This window comes from Peromyscus californicus, unplaced genomic scaffold, assembly GCF_007827085.1.
Source record: "Peromyscus californicus insignis strain IS unplaced genomic scaffold, ASM782708v3 Scaffold_4__1_contigs__length_199733344, whole genome shotgun sequence".
Classification (NCBI taxonomy): domain Eukaryota; kingdom Metazoa; phylum Chordata; class Mammalia; order Rodentia; family Cricetidae; genus Peromyscus; species Peromyscus californicus.
In genome coordinates this window covers 52,772,087-52,793,260 of record NW_026294562.1, presented here as the reverse complement: position 1 = coordinate 52,793,260, position 21,174 = coordinate 52,772,087, and the positions used below count along the sequence as shown (strand labels likewise).

The following is a 21,174-nucleotide window of genomic DNA, read 5'->3' as shown; positions in this document are numbered from 1 at the left end:
CGAGGGGTAGCTCAGCTGAATTGAATCCTCAGGACCCACACGGCGGAAGGAGAGAACCGACTCCTGCAAGTATATCCTCTGACCTGCACCTGGGCTCTGTGTTACACACATGCGTCCACACCATACACAATGAATAGAATTTTAAATCTTTTAAGGAAATTTCTAGTCCTTCCTTCCGTCAAACTACAGCAGGCGAACTGCCGCCCCGTTCCCACCCCCAGGATTGTTCAGGCACACAGAACCCGCCACACAGCCCGAGGCACGTGCCGTTCTGTGAATCTGTAAAATGGGAGTAATAAAGCCTACCACACGGTGCAGTATGCGACAGGTTGATCCATGTAAAGCGTTTAGCAGCGCCTGGAGGGAGTAAGCTCCCAATGCCTATTATAAATAACAGTAATGGCTTTCTCTTTTAGACGCTGTAGGGGCCACCGGTTGATGTAACTGCCCCATCGAGGGAGGTCGCTCTATTCCCATGTCACTGATTAAACAGACCTAGAGGCAAGCTCTAATTTGTCGGGCAGTTCGAATGAACCAACCTAAAGTTGGATTCGAACCCAGGACAACTTCGCTCTTTTTTTTTTTTTTTTTTTTTTTTTCTACTTAAAAGCATTTATGATTGGGCCGACTCATCCAACGCTGATCAAAAATAGCAACCAGCAGGAGCGCAGCCCCGGAGTCCTGCGTAGGCCCCGCCCCCACCTGAACGGAGAAAGGAAAGCTGAAGAGGGTCAGGGCAGCTGGAGAGGGGGGTCACGCGGGGGGGGGGGGCCGGACCCCCACGTGCGCCGCCTGCAGCCGCTTTGCGAAGCCCTTTGTCGGGAGCAGCCGCGTTCGTGCCGCACTCGGCGGCTTAAAATAAAGACAATGTTCCCAGCCTCCCTGCGGCTAAATCCGGCTCGAGTGCGGGGGTGGTGAGCGAGCCGGGCGGGAGCGCTTCTCCCCGCGCTGCCTCCCGTCTTCCCTTGTGCCTCAGTTTCCCCACCTGGTAAGGGGAGACCTAGCCAAGCTAGGCAGGAGCGCCAAAAAGCATGATACAACAACGGGAGGGACGAGGCTATAGCCCCCTTCTTCTGAAGCTGCACAGACCCAAGAAAGCTGCGTGGGCCAAAGGTGGGGGCCACCCAGGAGGAGGCAGGGGAAAGCTGGACACCCTCCCCTCCCGCCCACAAAATAAGTGTTTTTATTTCTAAAGGGACATGTGCAGAGGCGGTGGGAGAAAAGGGAGACCAAGAAGACTGGGGGAAGGGGGCAAAGAGGAAGCTTGAATCAGACTCGGAAATGGATGTGGAGGCCTAACTCCCCCACTCGAAACCACGTGTACACGCACAAGTACACGCACCCCCACTGTTCTCCCAACCTGCCGCCCGCAACCTAAGGATGGCCCAGCAGGGGGCAGCCCACCGCACGGACTCCTTGGGTTCTGACCTAACCCTGAAGGTTTAAGGACCCCGAGGGTAGGAGAAGGAGCTGCTCGGATCCCGATCCCCGACCCCCAGCTGCAGTATCTGAACAAACACAGAAAGAAAGCACACTGGGTGCCTCTTGGCACCCTGTCTCCTCAAAAGTATTGATGTCCCCGCATGTACCTGCCACCTGTGCCCGGTGGTTGCTGGCCCAAGCCCCAGAGACAGACGCCAATGTCTTCTTTCCCTGTCTCCTTAAGCAGCTGGGCTCCAAGCTCAACACTGGGGTAGGGTGCTTGGTGGGAAAATAAATAAGGAGGGAGGGGGAGGGTGGGACCCCAACCCTGTGCCCCAGACTCCAAAACTCTTGAGCTTAGAGCCCCCAGGACCTGACTTCAAACAGTGGCTCACCTCCTACCCCACGCTTCAGCTTTCTCATTTCTCTCCTAAGTAAAGGTGATCTTGGTTTCAGTCGCTCCCACCTCCCACCCAGAGCTTCATTCATCACAGCCCATCGGGCAAAGAACTCGGGAGTTTGTAGCTTTCCCAATTCTCCCCCACGGTCACCTCTCCAGGAGGTAGGTCTCTATTGGGGTTTTGCTGGACCCAGGTCTCTATGACAAAAGGCACCCCCTGGGGGCCGGAGGGAGGGTCCCTATCTCCGAGGAAACTCAACACAGAAATCCAAACCGGACTGGAAGAAGGCTGCTGGCCAAACTGTAGACTGAGAGCAGAGGCGGAGTGGCTCACGCTCCCCAGGTACACACCTGTGAACCTAGAGTGGGAGTCAGGGGAGACAGAGTTTGACAAACTGGGAGGAGAGCTGTCTGTCTGCCTGTCTGTCTGTCTTCCAAGGGGAAGCTGGGGGTGGAGCAGGCAAGGAGGTAGATGCTGCCTCGCTTGTCAAAATTAGCCAATTCCACAGTTGGGCAACACTCAGACACACACTGAGTACAGACACACGCACGCACGCACATGCGTTCTGGCTCGACTGGCAGGGTCACACCTGTGTTTACATAGGCTGCATGATGACATGAGCACACAGGGATGCACACATGCCGGACACTAAACACACAGCCCCCCACTTGCCACAAACCAGACACCCATATATCCTCACCCCCGGGGCTCTGCAGACACCAGAGCACACTGCCCAGCATGTGGGCATGTCACTCAGCCCCAGGGCGGGTGCGCCAGCCCTCTGGGTCTGTTCCAAGTTGGAACCTCTCACGTGAGGCCCAATGTGTCATTTTCAAACAGAAGGAATCTAGCTCCCTCACAGCAGGGAGGAAGAGCAGGGTGTGTGGCTGGGTGGGTGGGTGGGCGCGTGGGCATGTTCGAGGGGGGAGGGCATGTGTGCAAAGAAAGCAGGCATGTGAATAACAGGGCATGTGTGTTGGGACATGGTGCACACGAGTTGGGGGCTTTCCGGTTGGGGGCTTTCCGGTTGGGTGGGGGAAGGAGCCCGGGAAACAGAGTGTGCCTTTGTGAGGGTGTGTGTGTGTGTGCCGCCAGTCTGTGTGCAGTGGGTGTGGGTGTTTGTCTCCCTGTATCCGCCTTCTCTCTCCTCCTGGACTTTTAGCCTTCCTGGGCTCTCCTTCCTCATGTCCTGCCTCCTCCCTCTGAAGGCTCAAAGTGGATGCCCTTGTGGACGAGGGGGGCACACTTCAGGACTTAGTCCAACCCCAGATGCTGCCTGAGGCTTCCCTCCTGCTCCCCCTCCCTTTCTTTCCTCCCTATCCTCCCTCCCTCTCTTTCCCTTCCTCCCTCCCCCCCAAGGCTGGCGTGCCAGGGGGTGGGACATGCCAATCACTGGCTGTGCCTCTCCCGCTGCCAGCACAGGGCGCAGCTCCCCCCGGGAGCCAGGTGTTTGGGTCCCAGGAGACGCTGCAGGCCCCCGGAGAAACAGTGAAGCTGAGGACCCCACAGACCCCTCTCCGGTCCCATGGTGAGTACATTTGGGAAGGTTTGGGAGGGGCTGTGTTGAGCTAGGTGCAGAAGCAGCAGAGTCCTCTGGGACAGGGCAGGGACAAGGATGAGATGGAAATGGGGGTGGACTCTGGAGAGGGGAGGTGGCCAGGGAGGGGTCTAGAGGCCAAGAGGGCTCTGTAGCAGTGGGCATTGGCTGCTCCAAACATCCTGCCTGCTGGTTTTCAGTGGAGTCATCTGATGTTTTTCTGGGCTTCAGTTGGCAGAAGAGATGGAGACCCTCTTAGGAAACTCAAACTAGAGTTCAGAAGAGATTAGATGGCCATGTAGTTAGCAGATCCGACAGCACCCTAGAGCAGATAGGGAAGGGCAGGAGGCAGCCCTTGTCACCAGCACCCCATTGAAGGACGACCCCCTGTACATACTTTTGGGGACACCTCCTTCTCTCCTCCTTCAGGGCACCCTGAATCCCACCTCCCTGATCCACCTTCAGCCCCCCAAGATGGATTGAATGAGGCTGCTGGCCAGATGGACAAGCTGAATGCCAAGGTGGGTGTTGGGCCAGAATCCAGCAGGAGACCAGGCAAAGAGCCCCATTGCTTTTTGGAGACAAATAAGCACATGGACAGCCACATCACCCAGAGAATGTGGCCCTGGCATGCAGGGGACCCAGAGGGCCCTCCCTGTGTTTTTAGTATCTTTGGCTTTTGGGAGGCAGGTCACAGCCAATACAAGGGTCTCAGGCAATACAAGGGCACTAATGCACACATGTGTGCCCTCAGACTCCAGTAAGGGTTAGTTGAAGCCAGGGGCTCTGTTTCGTGCGGTTGCCAGTTCTAAGACGGGTGTCTGGAGAGGGGGCAGTTGGATCATGAAGACCTGTACACCTTAGGGGTTCTTAGTGCCAGTGGAGAGGGGTTCCCTTCTTCCTACAGTGCACATCTATCTGCAGCTCCAGCCCATTGGCCCAATGCCCCCTGTCTCACTGGCTGGAAGGACTCAGGCAGTCTCCAGCAGCCAGCCAGTCTCCTGTTCCAGGGTAACCAGTTGCTCCATGAGCTGTCTAAGGAAAGATCACTACCCCCAGATCTCAGCTACTAGGCAAACATGAAAGCTGCTAAGATATGCAAAAGGAGGAGATGATGGAACAAGGCTACAGAGGGTATCTACCATCCTTGACTTCCCTGCTGGGCTGGTGGCTGTGGCTTTAGAGGATCTTGAAGAGCAATGGGAAGTCCTAAGTGTCCAGAAAGGTCTAGGCAGAGCTGTCCTAATGTACGGTCAGAGAGAATGAGGCTGAAAAGGAGACTGGAATGCTCATGGCCATAGAAGGGAGACACAGCAGTCCCACTGGTACTTGAACCCCATTCTTCTCACCCTCAGCACAACACTGTGCTACCACCTCTGTGAGCAAGAAGACAGGATAGAGTGGGGAAGGGAAGGGCGTAGCGAGCTTTGTGAGGCAGGAGCTTGGGCTCCCAAGCAGGCAAGCAGGGAAGAGGTGGGTGAATCTCGCTGAGTCTCTGCTGTGATGCCATGGTGATGCCTAGAAGACTGGGGGAGGGAAAGAGAGAGAAGAAAGGAAGAGGGGGGAGTGCATGGAGTAAGGATCTGGGGACATGCAGGGAGGAGGGTGAGGGGGCCCAGCATTGCTGATGCCGCACTTGCAGAGCAGGGTCTAGGGTGCAGCCTGCTAACAGCTGGGCCCTTCCTAGCCTGGTTAAAGATGGTCCAGTAGTCAAGGTCCATCACCAGTGAGCAAATTTGGCCACGTTTCTGGGACGGATGCTCCTCTTTCAGATCAGCAGTGTATTGACGAAGCATTTAACGGGTGGCCATTGGTCCACTAGGTTAGCTGGTACTTCAGTGGTGGCTTGAGCCTTAAAAAATAAGATTAATTCCACTTATGTACTTCCTAGTTTCCAAGGCCAGGGGATCAGGGGTGGAAGTTTTGTGAGCCTCTAACGAATCAAGAGCTACCTGAAGAGAAGAGTTAACCCAAGGGGAGCCACCCAGAAGGCTGGCTTCTGGGCTGTGGTCCCTGAAGAAGGGAGTAGTCAAGAGCCTTGATCAGGACCGCCTGCCTCCTTACTCCATATGTGAGGTCCCAAGTTCCCCATGCCTCAGCCCTCTCTGCAGACCACCTCCTTCCTATTATGTCTTCCCCAGCCAGGTTTTCTGACAGCTTCCAGCCCCAGAATAACAAGATGGCTCCACACTTCCTTTAACTCTCCCCCCCGGCCTGCTGCCAGTCCCCACCTCCCTTTCTCACTCTTTGACCAGGCTAGGGAAAGTCTAGTGTTTAGGAATCCTTTTCCCCAGCCTCCTATCCTCCCCCAGCGGCTTCTTCCAGTCGCCCTTCCTTTCACCAGCCAGATCCCCAGTCCCTTGGGATTTGGTCCAGGGCACTGGCGGTCATCAGTCTGGCCTGCCTTGTGTTAGCGACTCTGACCTCATCTCTTAATTCTTGGAGCCCACATTGACTTAAACACACCCACCACCACCACCACCACCACCACCACCACCACCACCACCACCACATTAGCTTAAACATACACATACACTACCACCACCACCACCACCACCACTACCACCCACATTAACTTACACACACAAACACACCACCACCACCCCACATCTATTCCTGAACCTCACTTAGCCTCCCTTCGCCTCTCAATAAGACAGGATTCTCTTGAACATTGCACAGATGCAGAGGCTCTCTGTTATTTTTCTCCTATGCTGTCAGGCCAGGCAGTCCTTTACCCAGGAGAACTGGTGGAGAGAGGGTCATAGAAGCAGAAGGGCCCCTAAACAAACCTGCTCTGGAGCTGGTCTTGATCCCCACAGGCTCATCCTCAACCTCCAGAGCCTGAAGTCATTGAGGAGGACCCCGCCTCCATGTATACATTCATGTATTTCTTCCACAGATATTTGTTGAGCAGTTACTATGTAGCAGGCCCAAAGATAAAGCAGTAAATGAAGTGAGCAGAGCCCCTACCTTGCCTCTCCATCAGAGCTACAGCTAGATCTTCCCCTCCCCCACATTGCCATTATTCATCACACAGATAAATGACACATACACAGGCCAGAATCTAAAGCAAGGGCTGTTGGCTGATTCAAACTAGGGTTTGGCCAAGCTGGTGGAGATAGGTGGAGAAACTACTGAGACTCCTCGGCACATCCCATCAGGAACAGTTTAGAGCAGAGGCTCTCAGAGATGAGTCTCAGAGGCAGATGAGTGCATCACTGACAAGCTTTAAGGTCACCTCTTTTTGCAAATCGGAGATAATAGAATCTATTCTCAAGGAGTTATAACAAGTAAATTAAATTATGCATATAATGCGTAGAGCCATGTCTGGTATACTCAAGCAGCCAGTAAATATCAGTTGCTATGATAATAATAGTAATATTATTAAAGGCTCCCAATAGTCTTCATCAGGAGGCCACAGTCCTGGGCAGAAAAGCACTCTCCCCATTTCTTAACACCTTCTTGTACCCAAAACACGAAAGGCTCCAAGATCCCGCCCATCCCCACAAAGCTATGAGCTCACCCCTACCATCCCCTAGTCTTATTCAGCATTGCACTTACCCTCACACACAAACACTCATACTAGAAACTCAGCCCCATCCCACAAAAGGGCTCTCAAGTCAGGATAGTGACTTGCCTAAGGTCAGTGAAACAATAGCTTGAAGCTAAGGATTGTCTTCAGGGGGCTCTGCCTGACCCACCCTGCAATCCATATCACAGCTCTTTCCATGAATGTTTGTTTCTGTTTTATTTAATATTTATTTATTTATGCTGGGTGGTGGTGGCGAATGCCTTTTAATTTCAGCACTCAAGAAGCAAAGGCAGACAGATCTCTGTGAGTTCAAGGGCAGCCTAGTCTACAGAGCTAGTTCCAGAAAAGCCAGGGCTACACAGAGAAACCCTGTCTCAGAAAAAGAAGAAAAAAAAAGTGTATTTATTTTTATTTTCTATGTATGGGTGTTTTGCCTGTATGTATGTCTGTGCATCACATTCCTACCTGGTGCCCCTGGAGGTGAGAAGAGGGCATTGGATCTTCTAGAAACTGGCATTACAGACTGGTCAGCCACCATGTAGGTGCTGGGACTTGAACCCTAGTCCTCTGTAAGAGCAGCCAGTGCTCTTAACCACTGAACCACCTCTCCGGCCTGTCCATGAGTGTTTTGAAAGGATGTGCTCTGTGAATATAGCATCAAGTTCCCCTTTCAACCAGAGAGCTAACCCTGAGCCCCTAGTTCATAAAACTTCTGGAGCCACCACTGAACCCCAGCACCCTGTCTCTAAGCTGCAGGATGATTACAATCATGGGAAACCAAGTTAACTCATGACTGCCATCCTCCATTAGCCATCAACACATGGTGAACTTCCCCCAGTCAAGAGTTACAGGTGGCTCAGTGAGTAAACATGCTTGTCTTGCAAGTGTGAGGGCCTGAGTTCAAACCCCCAGGACCTGCATAAAGATAAGCATCTGTAATCCTGTTGCTCCTACACGGCACTGGGAGAGAGAGAGACAGGAGAACCCCTGGAAGTTTACAGGCCTGTTAGCCTGGCACAGGCAGTGAGAACACAACTCATCGTACACACACACACACACACACACACACACACACACACACACACACACACACGAAAGTTAAGGCCAGGGGCTGGAGAGATGGCTCAGCAGTTAAGAGCACTGATTATTCTTCCAAAGGACCCAGGTTCAATTCCCAGCAACCACATGGTGGCTCACAAGCTGTAATGAGATCTGGCTCCCTCTTCTGTCCTGCAGGGACACTTGTAGGCAGAACACTGTATACATAATAAATAAATTTTTTTTTTAAAAAAAAAGTTAAGGCCAGGCATGATGGTGCACACCTATACTCCCAGGACTCAGAAGCCTGAAGCAGAAGAATTGCTGTGAGTTCAAGACCATCTTAGGCTAAATACTGAGACCTCAAACTAAATAACTGAGAAGCACCTGCAGCAGGTGGCTCACAACCACCTGTAACTCCAGTTCCAGGGGATCAGACACCCTCTTCTGGCCTCTACAGCACTGGCACGTGGAGCTTTCACTCACACAGACACACTTACACATAAATTTAAACTTTTTAAAGAGTAAAATGAAAAACTGGCTAAAAATGTAATTCCATTGGTAGCCTGCTCACCTAGCAAGCAAGAGCCCCTGGGTTTAATCCCTAACACCCCATAAATTGGGTGTGGTGGGCCGGGCGGTGGTGGCGCACGCCTTTAACCCCAGCACTCGGGAGGCAGAGCCAGGCGGATCTCTGTGAGTTCGAGGCCAGCCTGGGCTACCAAGTGAGTTCCAGGAAAAGGCACAAAGCTACACAGAGAAACCCTGTCTCGAAAAACCAAAAAAAAAAAAAAAAAAATTGGGTGTGGTGGCACATACCTGCAATCCCAGCACTTGGGAAGTAGCAACAGGAGGATCGAAAATTCAAAGTCAGGCTGGAAAGATGATGGCTCATCAGCCAGGAGCATGGGCTGTACTTCCAGAGGACCCGGGTTCAATTCCCAGCACCCACATGGCAGCTCACAACTGTCTGGAACTCCAGCTCCAGGGGACTCGACACCCTCACACAGACGTGCATGCAGGCAAAACACCAATGCATATAGAATAAAAATAAATAAATCATTAGAAATTCAAAGTCATTCTCAGCACATAGGGAGCTCAAAGCTAACCGGGATTGTATGAGACCCTGTTCTAAAAATAGATATCTAGATAGATAGATAGATAGATAGATAGATAGATAGATAGATAGATAATAAATTAAGGATGACTGCTAGAGATCTAGTACATGCAAGGCCCTGGGTTCAATGCCCAGGTCAGAAAAGAGAAGAAGTAGAAAAGGAAGAGGAGGAGGAGGAAGAAAAAGAAACAAAACAAATTGATCAAGGATAATAACATAGATGTATCATCTCAACACCTGAGAGGCTAAGGTGACAAAGACTTGCCAAGACTGCATGGAAAGGACAACAGTAGGTCATGGTGAAACTCTGATGCGAGCCATCAAGCCTGATTAAAGCAAATACTTTTAGTACAGGACTCACTGTAATGGGAAAGCAGGGTCATGACCACCTGGAGCTGCATCCCCGGGGAGAATGAACGGTCCAGAGGGTGGTGAGACTCTGACTCTCGGTCCCGAGAACCTCTGCCCTTTCTCCTCAGACATTCCCAGTGGGAAGCAAGCGTTAGAGGGGCACAGGGCAGTTAGCCAAGGAGAACAAACATAGGCCTTGAAGCCGAAAAGTTAGTGTCACAATCCCAATGCTACTGCCTCCTGTGGGGCCATCAGAAAGCCACTTAGTCCTCCGCTCCCTCACCGATACTACAGAGATGAGTGTGTTCTGCAAACGAAGGGGAATAGCATATATCAAGTGCCTGATGTATCCTAAGTATGGTGGCTATCAATCTGACCGTTAAAAAAGATTTGGCAAGGATTTCTAGCCATCCAAGCAAGACTGCCAGCCTCCTCACCTCCAAGGATATTTGGATCATTTCTCACGGGAGTCCTGTACTAAAAGTATTTGCTTTAAGCAAGCGTGATGGTTCCCACATCTATAATCCCAGCACCCAGAGGTAGAGAGGCAGGTAGATTTCTATGAGTTTAAGACTAACCTAGTTTACAAAGTAAGTTCCAGGCTAGTCAGGGCTGTATAGTGAGACCCTGTCTCAAAAGAAAAATTAAATTAAATTAAAGCACTTGCATTATTCATAGCCATCACTACTAGCCTCTAAGAGAAATTTGTGATGGGTAACAGGTCACCATGTTCCTGCCCAGAGTCGATGTCCCTGCAGCTCCCAGGAAATGGACCTGAGTGAGCCTTCAGCTTCACCTCAAGGACTTGGGTCTTCTCTATGCAGCATCTGGAGATGTTGCATTTAGGACCCTGAACATTTCACAGAGATGCTAGAATGGTCCAAATCCTCCTTTGTACAACAGAGCAGATTATGAACCAGGGAAGAGCTGGGGATGGGTGCTGGAGAGACAGGACACTGTGACAAGTGGATCAGGACAGGGAGTCTGGAAGGAGAGGTTGTTCACTGTGTGTCTGCTTTAGTCCCCCACATATCAGCTGTGGAGTGAGGGGCAAGAAGAGAATGAAAGGCCGGGAGATTGTGCCAGTAACACATGGAGGAAGGGATGGCACTGAGCTTCATTCCAGAGCCAAGGGTCCCAAGGTCAACCTTGGAGCAAAAGTTGAGGGGCCAGTGGAGTACAGGAGATGTGACTCAATGGTATGCACAAGGTCCTGGGTGGTGCTCCAGTACCACTGGGTGGTGGGGAGACTTCATAACACATAAAATTGCAACTTTGTTGTTGATTTGTTTGTTTGTTTGTTTTGTTTGTCTGCTACTCCCAACTCCAGACAGGGTTTCTCTCTGTAGCCCTAGCTGTCCTGGAACTCTGTAGACCAGGCTGGCTTTGAACTCAGAGATCCACCTGTCTCTGCCTCCCAAGTGCTAGGATTAAAGGGGTGCGCCACCACCATCCAGCTTTGTTTTTGGATCTTAAGAGTCTCAAGTAGCTCAGGCTAGCATCAAATTTGCTGTGTAAAAAAGGTTGGCCTTGAACTCCACATCCTCCTGCCTCTACCTCTAGAGTGCCAGGATTATAGGAGTATGCCACCACACCCAGTCTGGAACTTTTAAAAAAATCAAATAACAAACCAGATTTGCATGTAATCACAGCATTTGGACAGCTAAGGTAAAATAATTCTGAGTCTGAGGCCATTCTGGGCTACATTGGGCTACATAGTGAGACTTTGTCTCAATCAATCAATCAGTCAATCAATCAATGCTACAACAGGCTAGCTCTTTTTGTAAATAAAGTTCCATGGGAACTAGGGCCAGGTTTGGAGTAAAGCTAATGAGACAGGATTGCACAAGTGTAGGGCTGGATCCTGCCTTTGACATTTTAATCATCCTAGATTGTATTTGCATTGATTTTTTTTTCATATTACATAAAATATTAGGTTATTTACTACCAGGTTTGTGGGCTCCTTTAAATTTTGTGGCCAAGATACACACCACCCTCCTGCTAATCCTGAGGAGGCCTCTGCAGCTGGAAGGGTGCAGCCTCTCTGCCAGCCAGGAATTCTAGTCTAGTTCCTTTACAGGTCTCTGCTGCTCCAAAGCACATGGAGGTAGCACATGGGGGACTGTACTCAGTCTAAGAGCAAGGAGACCTTGGTAATGCCTTGTATCCCGTTGCCAGGCCTCAGTTATTCCCTTTGTGAAATGGGTGTTAGACGGCCCTGAGTTTAGAAAATCACAGACAGCTGCTGTGCAGGGCAAATTCCCAAGACAGTGGCCACCAGCAACCTCACCAGAGAAGGCCCCAGCCTGATTCCAGCCTCTAGCTCACTACCTGACTTTAGTTCAGAAAGGGTATGACAAAACTCGGCAAAAAAGATAAATCATATTTTGCAAGATGTGGTGGCTCATGCCTCTAACCCCAGCATTCAGGAAGCTAAGGAAAGAGGCTCAATCATGAGTTCAAGGCCAACCTAGGTTACATAGCAAGTCCAAGACCAACCTGGATACACAAAGCAAGACTCTGTCTCAGGGGCTGGAGCTGGAGCTCAGTGGCAGAGTGCTTGCCTAGCTGCCCAAGGTCCTGGGTTTGAATCATGATGCTGGTGGGGGCGAAGGTGGAATGCAAATTGTGTTTTAGTGCAATGCTTTTAAAATTCGAATTGGTGAGTTATTCTTCAATGATATTCAGTTCTTTTTTTTTTTTTTTTTTTTTGGTTTTTCGAGACAGGGTTTCTTTGTGTAGCTTTGTGCCTTTTCCTGGAACTCACTTGGTAGCCCAGGCTGGGCTCGAACTCACAGAGATCCGCCTGGCTCTGCCTCCCGAGTGCTGGGATTAAAGGCGTGCGCCACCACCGCCCGGCGATGTTCAGTTCTTTTGTTGTGTTTTATGCATTTTTTGTTTGGTTGGTTTTTTTTCTGTTTAGCCATAGGTTCTTGTAAATGAAGTTTCACTGGGAAAAAAATGACCAGGGTCCGGTCTTGACGGTACATTTCTTGTGCGGTCTTCTGCAGGTTCTCTTGCTGTTTCATTTGAGCCTCACATCGGCACACGTGTGCCTAGGTTGCAGGTTCCTGCTGAGATTCAGTGTGGGGGTCAGAGACACAGCTCAATTTGTAGAGTGCTTACCCGCACGGGGTTCCATCCTCCACACTATGTAAAACTGGTGTGGCACCCTGTGCCTCTCATCCCAGCATTCTGGAGGTGGAGAATCAAAAGTTTAAGCTCCTTTTTGGCTACACAGTGAGTTCCAACCTAGCCCAGACTACATGAGATGAGCCTCTGTCTTGAAGAAAAAAAAAAAAAAGTAGGTGTGGCAGAGAGATTAAACGTGGCTGCAGATCATTAGTAGAGTGCTTGCTGAGCATGTATAAGGCCCCATGTTTGAGTCCTTCCAACACACACATACACACACACACACACACACACACACACACACACACACACACAGAGAGATTAAATAAGATAGTGCATGAATGCGTAGAAATTTTTAGCAGTGACTCAGGGCGAGCTGTCCAACAGCAGTAAGCACCACTAGTATCAATCACCGCTGCTGCACTATCAGAGATTTAGGGCCCTGTGCTGGGAATGAATGCTGGACAAGCTAGACAAGTGATTTACTGAAACCTGCACCAGAATCCTCTAGACTTGTTTGTTTGTTTTGAGACAAGGTTTCTCACTGTAGCTCTGGCTGTCCTGGAACTCACTCTGCAGACAAAGCCAATCTCAAATTCACAGAGATCTGACTGCCTCTGCCTCCTGAGTGCTGGGATTAAAGGTGTGCGCCACCACATCCAACCTTAGAAGAGACTTTTTTTTTTTTTTTTTTTTTTTTGGTTTTTCGAGACAGGGTTTCTCTGTGTAGCTTTGCGCCTTTCCTGGGACTCACTTGGTAGTCCAGGCTGGGCTCGAACTCACAGAGATCCGCCTGGCTCTGCCTCCCGAGAGCTGGGATTAAAGGCATGCGCCACCACCTCCCGGCTTGAGACTTTTTTTTTAAATTAAAATACAATTACATCATTTTCCCCCTTCCCTCTCTTCCCTCCAGTCCTTTCCGTATACCCCCAGAATTTTCTCCCTCTCGAACTCATGGTCTCTTTTTCTTTCATTGTTATTGCTACATATATGTATGTATGTGTGTGTATGTATGTATGTATGTATGTATGTGTGTGTATGTATGTATATACACCTAAATATATAAATACAACCTGTTCAGTCCAGTTAGTGTCACTTATGTGTATATGACGCCAGGGCTGACCCCTTGATATTGATAACCAATTAGGGGCTCATCCCTGGGACAGACTATTACTCCGACTCCACTCCTAAGCAGAAGGGAGCCCTCATTCCTACACTGGCTAAATTAATGGGGACCCAATGCTCACTGTACATCAAGAGCCATTTTAAGCACTCAGTGTTCAAAAACTCATTTAATCCTCTTAATTTCTTGAGGTATTAGCTTAAAGGTCTTAGCTAATCCCTATATCTCAGTTGAGAATTTATGGTTCTAGACATTACATCACTTAATAAATAATAATAAATTACTAATCAATAAAATAAGATATAATGGTGCAAGGCTTTAATCCCATCACCTGGGAGGTAGAAGTAGGATCAAAGGTAAAAAGTCATCTCCCCCTCTGCCATACAGAGCACACCTCTGCTACATGAGACCCTGTCACAAATGAATGAATGATTTATTTTTAAATATTTCTTTCATTTTTGAGATCATAATATATCATTTCTCCTCCCTTCCCTTTCCTCTCTCCAAAACCTCCCATATACTCCTCCTTGCTCCCTTGCAAATTCATGGCCTCTTTTTCTCTAATTGTCATTACGTGTGTGTGTGTGTGTGTGTGTGTGTGTGTGTACACCTAAATATGTAAATGCAACTTGCTCAGTCTGTATAATGTCACCTGTATGTATGTTTGCAAATGCAACTTGCTCAGTCTGTATAATGTCACCTGTATGTATGTTTGCAAATGCAACTTGCTCAGTCTGTATAATGTCACCTGTGTGTAAGTTTGCAAGGCTGACCATTTGGTGCTGGACAACCCATTGGTGTGCTCTTCCCGGGGAAGACTGTTTCCCCCGCTCTCAGCGTTCCTTGGTTGCCTGTAGGTCTCTGTGTAGGGTTGAAGCCTCGGGGGCCTTCCACACTCACTTCAGCATGTCTGTTGCTATTATCCTTGTCCAGCTCAGGTCTAGACAGTCGTGCTGGTGAAACTTTATGGGTGTAGCTTCTGACATTCCAGAAGACACCATCTCACAACTAGCTCCCAGATTCTCTAGCTTATACAATCTTTCTGTTCCTCCCCTGAGCCTTAGGTGTGGAGTTTTACTGTACTGATTTTTTTTTTAAGATTTACTTATTTTTACTTTATGAATATGTTTTCCTGCATGTATGTTCATGCACCACTTGTGTGCAATGCCCACAGAAGCCAGAAGAGGGTGTGGGATCCTCAGGAACTGGAGTTATAGACATTTGCAAGCTGCCATGTGGGTACTGGGACCTGAACCTAGGTCCTCTGGAAGAAGTGTAAGCACTCTTAGCTGCTGAGCCATCTCTCCAGCTCCTATGGGTGATTTTTTTTTTTTTTTTTTGGTAAGTTTCATCACTAGTACTATCACATACTCAGTAAATGGTGAAGCATGGATTCAAATCCAGACAGGCCTCACCTGCCATCCTGGTACTTGGGATGAGAAGGCAAGGAGGAACTGGAGTTCAAAGTCATCCTTGATTACATAGAAATTTTGAGACCCTGTCTCAAAAAAAAAAAAAAAAAAAAAAAAAAAACAAAGCAAAACACAGCAATACCAACCCCCTCCTGTTTGTTACGACTTCTCCCACAGCCTTTTGGCTCATATCAAGTGTGGTATTAAATGCAGGTGGACTAGCTCTGGAGTCTGGGTTCTTTAACTGAGGTGTCACACATACTCCCTCAAGTGTAAAGTGTCTCACACACATGTGCACACACTGGCAGCCACAGGCCTTATTGCTCATGTTGTCACACACTGATCTCGTTCCCTGTGATGGCAGCTCTGTCACAATGGCAGTTCACCAAGAGCCATGGAGATGGCTTCAGCCACACACACTCCAGGTCATACATGGTCACAGACACAACCCAACAGTCTCTCTGTCACAGACCAAGTCCCCAAGCGACACCAGGGCTTAGGAGGCTTTTGCTCAACATTTCTCTCTTAGGATCCCAACAGTATAATCCTAAAAGCCACAGCTTTGCTCTAGGAAGACCGTACATTTCTTCAGTGGACAGATGGGGGGAATAAAGAAGGACCCACCAAGTCACACAGCAGCTAGGCTCTAGCTGAGTGGGACCTTCAGTCTCCCATCTGCCTTTGCTTTGGCTGTGGGTCCCCTGCCTCCTGGCCTTCCATTTTGCGCAACCTTAGTGCCTGGCCAGACGCCAGATCCCAGAAAAAATCTGAGGGATCTTCCCGTTCCCCATGCTGCCCTCTTCTAGCCGGGGCCAGGAACAGAGCAGAGAGGGAGGGGAGCCTCCCACATCCCGTCTGGGGCCAGACCCTCACCTAACTGAGAGCTGAGGCCTGCTTGACATACAATCCATGGAAGAGTGTGCAGGCATAAACACACATACATGCATTCCCATGTGTCCCACTCCCGTTCTCCTGCCCCCTCTCCAGTCTCCTGTAGCTCAGGCTGTCCTCAAACTCACTGTGTAGCAGGGGATGACTTTAAGCCTCTGACCTTCTGCCTCCACCTCCCAAGTGCAGGGATCACAGGTGTGCACCACCACTCCCAACCCTCCTCTTTCCTCTGGAGTCTTCTCCGTCTTTCCATCACTCTTTATTTAATGAAAGGATCACAGTGGAGCAGCCCGTGCACGGCAAATGGAGGAACTGGGCTCTAACCCCACTCAGCATCTTGTCACTGCGGCCAAGGCTGAAGCCGCTCAGTCACCATGGCCCCCTGCGAGAAAGGGATGACAAGGGCCTTCCTGCTAAGGATGAGCAGGACAGTTAAATTAGATAACTTGATTAGGTGCTTAGCACTGTGTCTGGCATGTAGCAAGCCCTTCTTAAATGAAGGCTTTAATAAGGTGGAGTGAAAAACTTGGAAAAATTCGCAGGACTGTATACAAAGTAACTCTCACAATTCATTCCTGCTGCATGAAATTTAAGGAAAACAGGATTTAGGGACTGAAGAGATGGCTTGGCAGTTAAAAGCACTGGCTGCTCTTCCAGAGGACTCAGGTTTAATTCCCAGCACCCACAAGGCAGTTCACAATGTCTATAATTCCAGTTCCAAGGGATCTGATGCCCCTCTTCTGGGCTCCTCGGGCACTGCTTACACATGGTGCACAGATATCCATGCAGACAAAATACTCATACACATAAAATAAAAATAAATGAATGTTTTGTTTCATTTTGCTATTTTGAAGACAGGAATTAGTAGCAATTTCCCAAGGAGAAAACTGAGGTTCAAAGTCTGAATGTGAAGCTGAAATGAGGACTCAGATCCCTAGCTTTCAAGGCCACCCCATGCTGCTGGCAAATCTCCTTATGGCTGGAAAGCACATTGTTAGCCACTGTGTGTGTGCGTTGCCTGGAAGTGATGTTGTCTGGCCTGGAGCTCTGAGAGGCCAAGGGCTGTATCCTGTTACTCTTCCACTCAGAATTGCCAGAGATGCCCAGCCGCCCAGCCAAAGCTCATGTCCTCTCTTTTCAGGTGATGTCCTTTCTCTGAGGAAAATCTGTGACTGGAGGAAGGGGCTGCCCCTTCATCCCACCTGGCTGAAATGAACACCTCAGCGCCCCCTGCTGTCAGCCCCAACATCACTGTCCTTGCACCAGGAAAGGGTCCCTGGCAAGTGGCCTTCATCGGGATCACCACAGGCCTCCTGTCTCTGGCTACAGTGACAGGTAACCTGCTGGTACTCATCTCCTTCAAGGTCAACACAGAGCTCAAGACAGTCAACAACTACTTCCTGCTGAGCTTGGCCTGTGCTGACCTCATCATTGGCACCTTCTCCATGAACCTCTATACCACATACCTGCTCATGGGCCACTGGGCTCTGGGCACACTGGCCTGTGACCTCTGGCTGGCCCTGGACTATGTGGCCAGCAACGCCTCCGTCATGAATCTTCTGCTCATCAGCTTTGACCGTTACTTCTCAGTGACCCGACCCCTGAGCTACCGAGCCAAGCGCACTCCCCGAAGGGCAGCTCTGATGATTGGCCTGGCATGGTTGGTTTCCTTCGTCCTCTGGGCCCCAGCCATCCTCTTCTGGCAATACCTAGTTGGGGAGCGGACAGTGCAGGCCGGGCAGTGCTACATCCAGTTCCTCTCCCAACCCATCATCACTTTCGGCACAGCCATGGCTGCCTTCTACCTCCCTGTCACAGTCATGTGTACGCTGTACTGGCGCATCTACCGGGAGACAGAAAACCGAGCCCGGGAGCTGGCAGCCCTCCAGGGCTCGGAGACACCAGGCAAAGGTGGAGGCAGCAGCAGCAGCTCGGAGAGGTCACAGCCAGGGGCTGAGGGCTCACCGGAGTCACCTCCGGGCCGCTGCTGTCGCTGCTGCCGGACACCCAGGCTTCTGCAGGCCTACAGCTGGAAAGAGGAAGAGGAAGAGGATGAAGGCTCCATGGAGTCCCTCACATCCTCTGAGGGCGAGGAACCAGGCTCAGAAGTGGTGATCAAGATGCCCATGGTAGACCCTGAGGCACAGGCACCAACCAAGCAGCCCCCCAAGAGCTCCCCAAATACAGTCAAGAGGCCCACCAAGAAAGGCCGAGACCGAGGTGGCAAGGGCCAAAAACCCCGAGGGAAGGAACAACTGGCCAAGCGAAAGACCTTCTCACTGGTCAAGGAGAAGAAGGCGGCTCGGACCCTGAGTGCCATCCTGCTGGCCTTCATCCTCACCTGGACACCATATAACATTATGGTGCTGGTGTCTACCTTCTGCAAGAACTGTGTTCCCGAGACCCTGTGGGAGCTGGGCTACTGGCTATGCTACGTCAACAGCACCATCAACCCCATGTGCTATGCACTCTGCAACAAAGCCTTCCGGGACACTTTCCGCCTGCTGTTGCTCTGCCGCTGGGACAAGAGGCGCTGGCGCAAGATCCCCAAGCGCCCTGGCTCTGTGCACCGCACCCCTTCCCGCCAATGCTAATGGCCCCCTCTCTCCTGCATCCTTCCACCCCAGCTCCAGGGAGAGGCCAGTGGAAAGTGTCCGGGGGCTGTATCTTCAGCTCCAGGGCCTGCTCAGGCCTCCCCTGGCTTCCCAGGGCCCTGGGTCACCTTCCTGGTCAGCCCAGAGAGACTGTTAGCTTTCCAAACTTTGCTATTCCCAGACAGGGAGCGAAACCCGGGGAACTGGTTTTTCTGTTCCCTGCTGTGTGGGAATAGACTATTCACCAGGAAGAAGGCCCAGGAGGAGGATCCGGGCTTTGGACTCTGTTTGCGTTTAAGCAGGAAGTCAGGAGCCAGCAGGGCGGGCCAGTAGTTTAACGGTGCAGTCTTCCTTGGCCGGGCAGGGGCCCAGATTGCCATGAGAAATAGCGCCCCCTGGACCTACAGGTGGGAACTGACACCAAGTTTGGGGCAGAGGGAGCTGGTGACCTCTGGTTGGAGATCCCCTCCTTGCACAGGCATAGCCCATCCAGGTAGGCCCTAGGCACACTCTCCAGGATTGTCCAGTCTCCCGACAAATGTCCCCAGGTCATCCCGATGTGAGTAACCTCCAAGGCAAATGTCCAAGCGTGAGCAGGACAATGATACCAGAGGAGACCAGCTTGGCTAAACACACCAAGTCCCGAAGCTGCAGCAGGACCAGATGTCAGGTGTCCTAACTGGCCCACTATGCCTCTTTCAGGGGGGTGGGGCGGGGGGGGGGAGATAAGGTGCCTGCTATCCAGTCCTACACCCATCCTCCTCTTTCCCTGCCCCAAAGTAACCTCGGTCCATCCCTCTTGGCTCACAGCCATCACCTGGGTGGATCTGCTCTGGGTGGATCTAACCAGGCCTCCCGCATGCTGCCTGCCTCCAGCCTTGCCCCACGCAGGCCCAGCCCAGCCAGCAGGTTCTCTTCTGTAAACTCTCAGTCCAACCCATGCATGGCCTCCCTGCCACCCTAATCTCCAGGCCCTGCCTGGCTCCAGATGTTCTCTCCTTCCATCCTCAGCATATGCTGAGTCTGTGAATAAAAGCCACGTAACCAGCGGGCACTACGAAGAATTCCTCCCTGTTTGGGCTCGAGGCCCTGGCCCCAAGGCCAGGACTGGATGGGGCAGGGAAGGCGCAAGTATTCCATGCAGAATGTGGGCTACAGCATTTAAGGTGGATCCAGGAAGGACAGCATTGAATGGCTAGATCAGCTAAAGCCTGTGGGCCCCAGCACCCTGGGGCCCATGGCTCAGGTGAGTGGTGGTAAAGCAGTTGGACCTGGCCTCTGGAAGTGAGGTGGCCAGATGAATCACCCCTGTGTATTCCATACATGGCCGCTCTAGGACCTTATCATATCAGAGAGAACAGAACCCTTCCAAACTCCCATTTGTAGATGGGGAAACTAAGGCCCAGAGACCCAGGAGGATTACTTAGGATTATCTCACAAAGCAACACCCAGACTTCCAGGTAGTCTATAACCTCCTAACCCCTAGACTGTGGAGATGACAGACCTAGGACACTCTAGACCAAAGAGGTCCATCAGGATAACCCTCGGGCCACAATATAAAACGTTGTATTGGTAATGGTGGTTCCCAAAGTCTAATGAAAATGAACCTAAAGAGATTAACCTCACAGCCCTGACCAGTGATATCAAAATGTAGTAGTGGCTAGGCGTCCCAGGACCAACCTGAATGTCAGTGATTTGCTGGGAAAACATAGAGAACTCTACCAAGCTGCTGGAGTCACTGTCATAATGAAAGAACTCAGAGGAAAATGGCAACAGAAGAAAATGACCAGAGCAGAGTCCCAGAGTAACCAGGCATAAGATGCCAGTTCCCTTTCCAGGGAGTCACAGAATACTTAATTCTCCAGCAGGGATGTAGGACAGCCTACATAACATAAGGCCAACCAGAACCTTGGGGTCTGGTGTTTTTACTAGAGGCTAAGCATAGGGACATGGCTGACTGTCCACAGGGCTGACCTCGGTTAGAGCCAGCCCCTCTAGATGTTTAATGATAGAACATGATCCAAGACCTCCAGCACAAATCATATTTTTATTTTAGATCATCTGGTGTGGTCCAGGGTACACATATGAGCAAAGATTTTCTTCTAGGTTGGATAGTCCAGTGGTTTGCCATGATTCCCAGGAGCCAGACAAGGCCTGCTGAGCTAACAGTGACCCAGACCTGGAGCACCGCTATCACCTGGGAACTTATAATAGGTAAATTCCTGGGGTCACCAAGGATTTACTAAAATGGGAATTCTGATGATGGAAACCAGCTGTCCATAACCAGCAGCCTCAAGGTGATTCTGGTGGTACAGGCTAAAGTTTGAGAGAGAGAAAAAAACTATCCTAGAGGGCTGAGGTCCTAGGTGGGATTAAAAAAAAAAAGCTATCTTGGAGGGTCTAGCTGGGAGTGCATCTCCTGTAATACCCTGAACCCAAAAAGGGTCCTCCTCTGTCTGGGAAGGTCATCCTCTTCCACTGAGCCTACAACTTTGGACAGGATTAACATGGAGAGGTAAAAGAGGAAGAAGACATCTGGCATGGTTGGTTTCCTCCATCCTCTGGGCCCCAGCCATCCTTTTCTGGCAATACCTAGTTGGAGAGCAGACAGAGCAGGAACATGG

At 50.5% G+C, this 21,174-nt stretch overlaps 1 protein-coding gene across 2 annotated transcripts; it reads left to right on the top strand.

Moving 5' to 3' along the window:
* Positions 1-2,855: 2,855 nt before the first annotated feature.
* Chrm1 (cholinergic receptor muscarinic 1) lies at positions 2,856-19,604 on the top strand. Of its 2 annotated transcripts, XM_052714903.1 has the most exons (3): positions 2,856-3,351; positions 3,790-3,881; positions 17,098-19,604. In XM_052714903.1, the coding sequence occupies exon 3, from the start codon at positions 17,168-17,170 to the stop codon at positions 18,548-18,550; it is 1,383 nt and encodes a 460-aa protein (XP_052570863.1). In that variant the 5' UTR covers positions 2,856-3,351; positions 3,790-3,881; positions 17,098-17,167; the 3' UTR covers positions 18,551-19,604. The 2 variants fall into 2 exon arrangements, with proteins under 2 accessions (XP_052570863.1, XP_052570864.1); XM_052714904.1 differs by lacking the exon at positions 3,790-3,881.
* Positions 19,605-21,174: the final 1,570 nt, after the last annotated feature.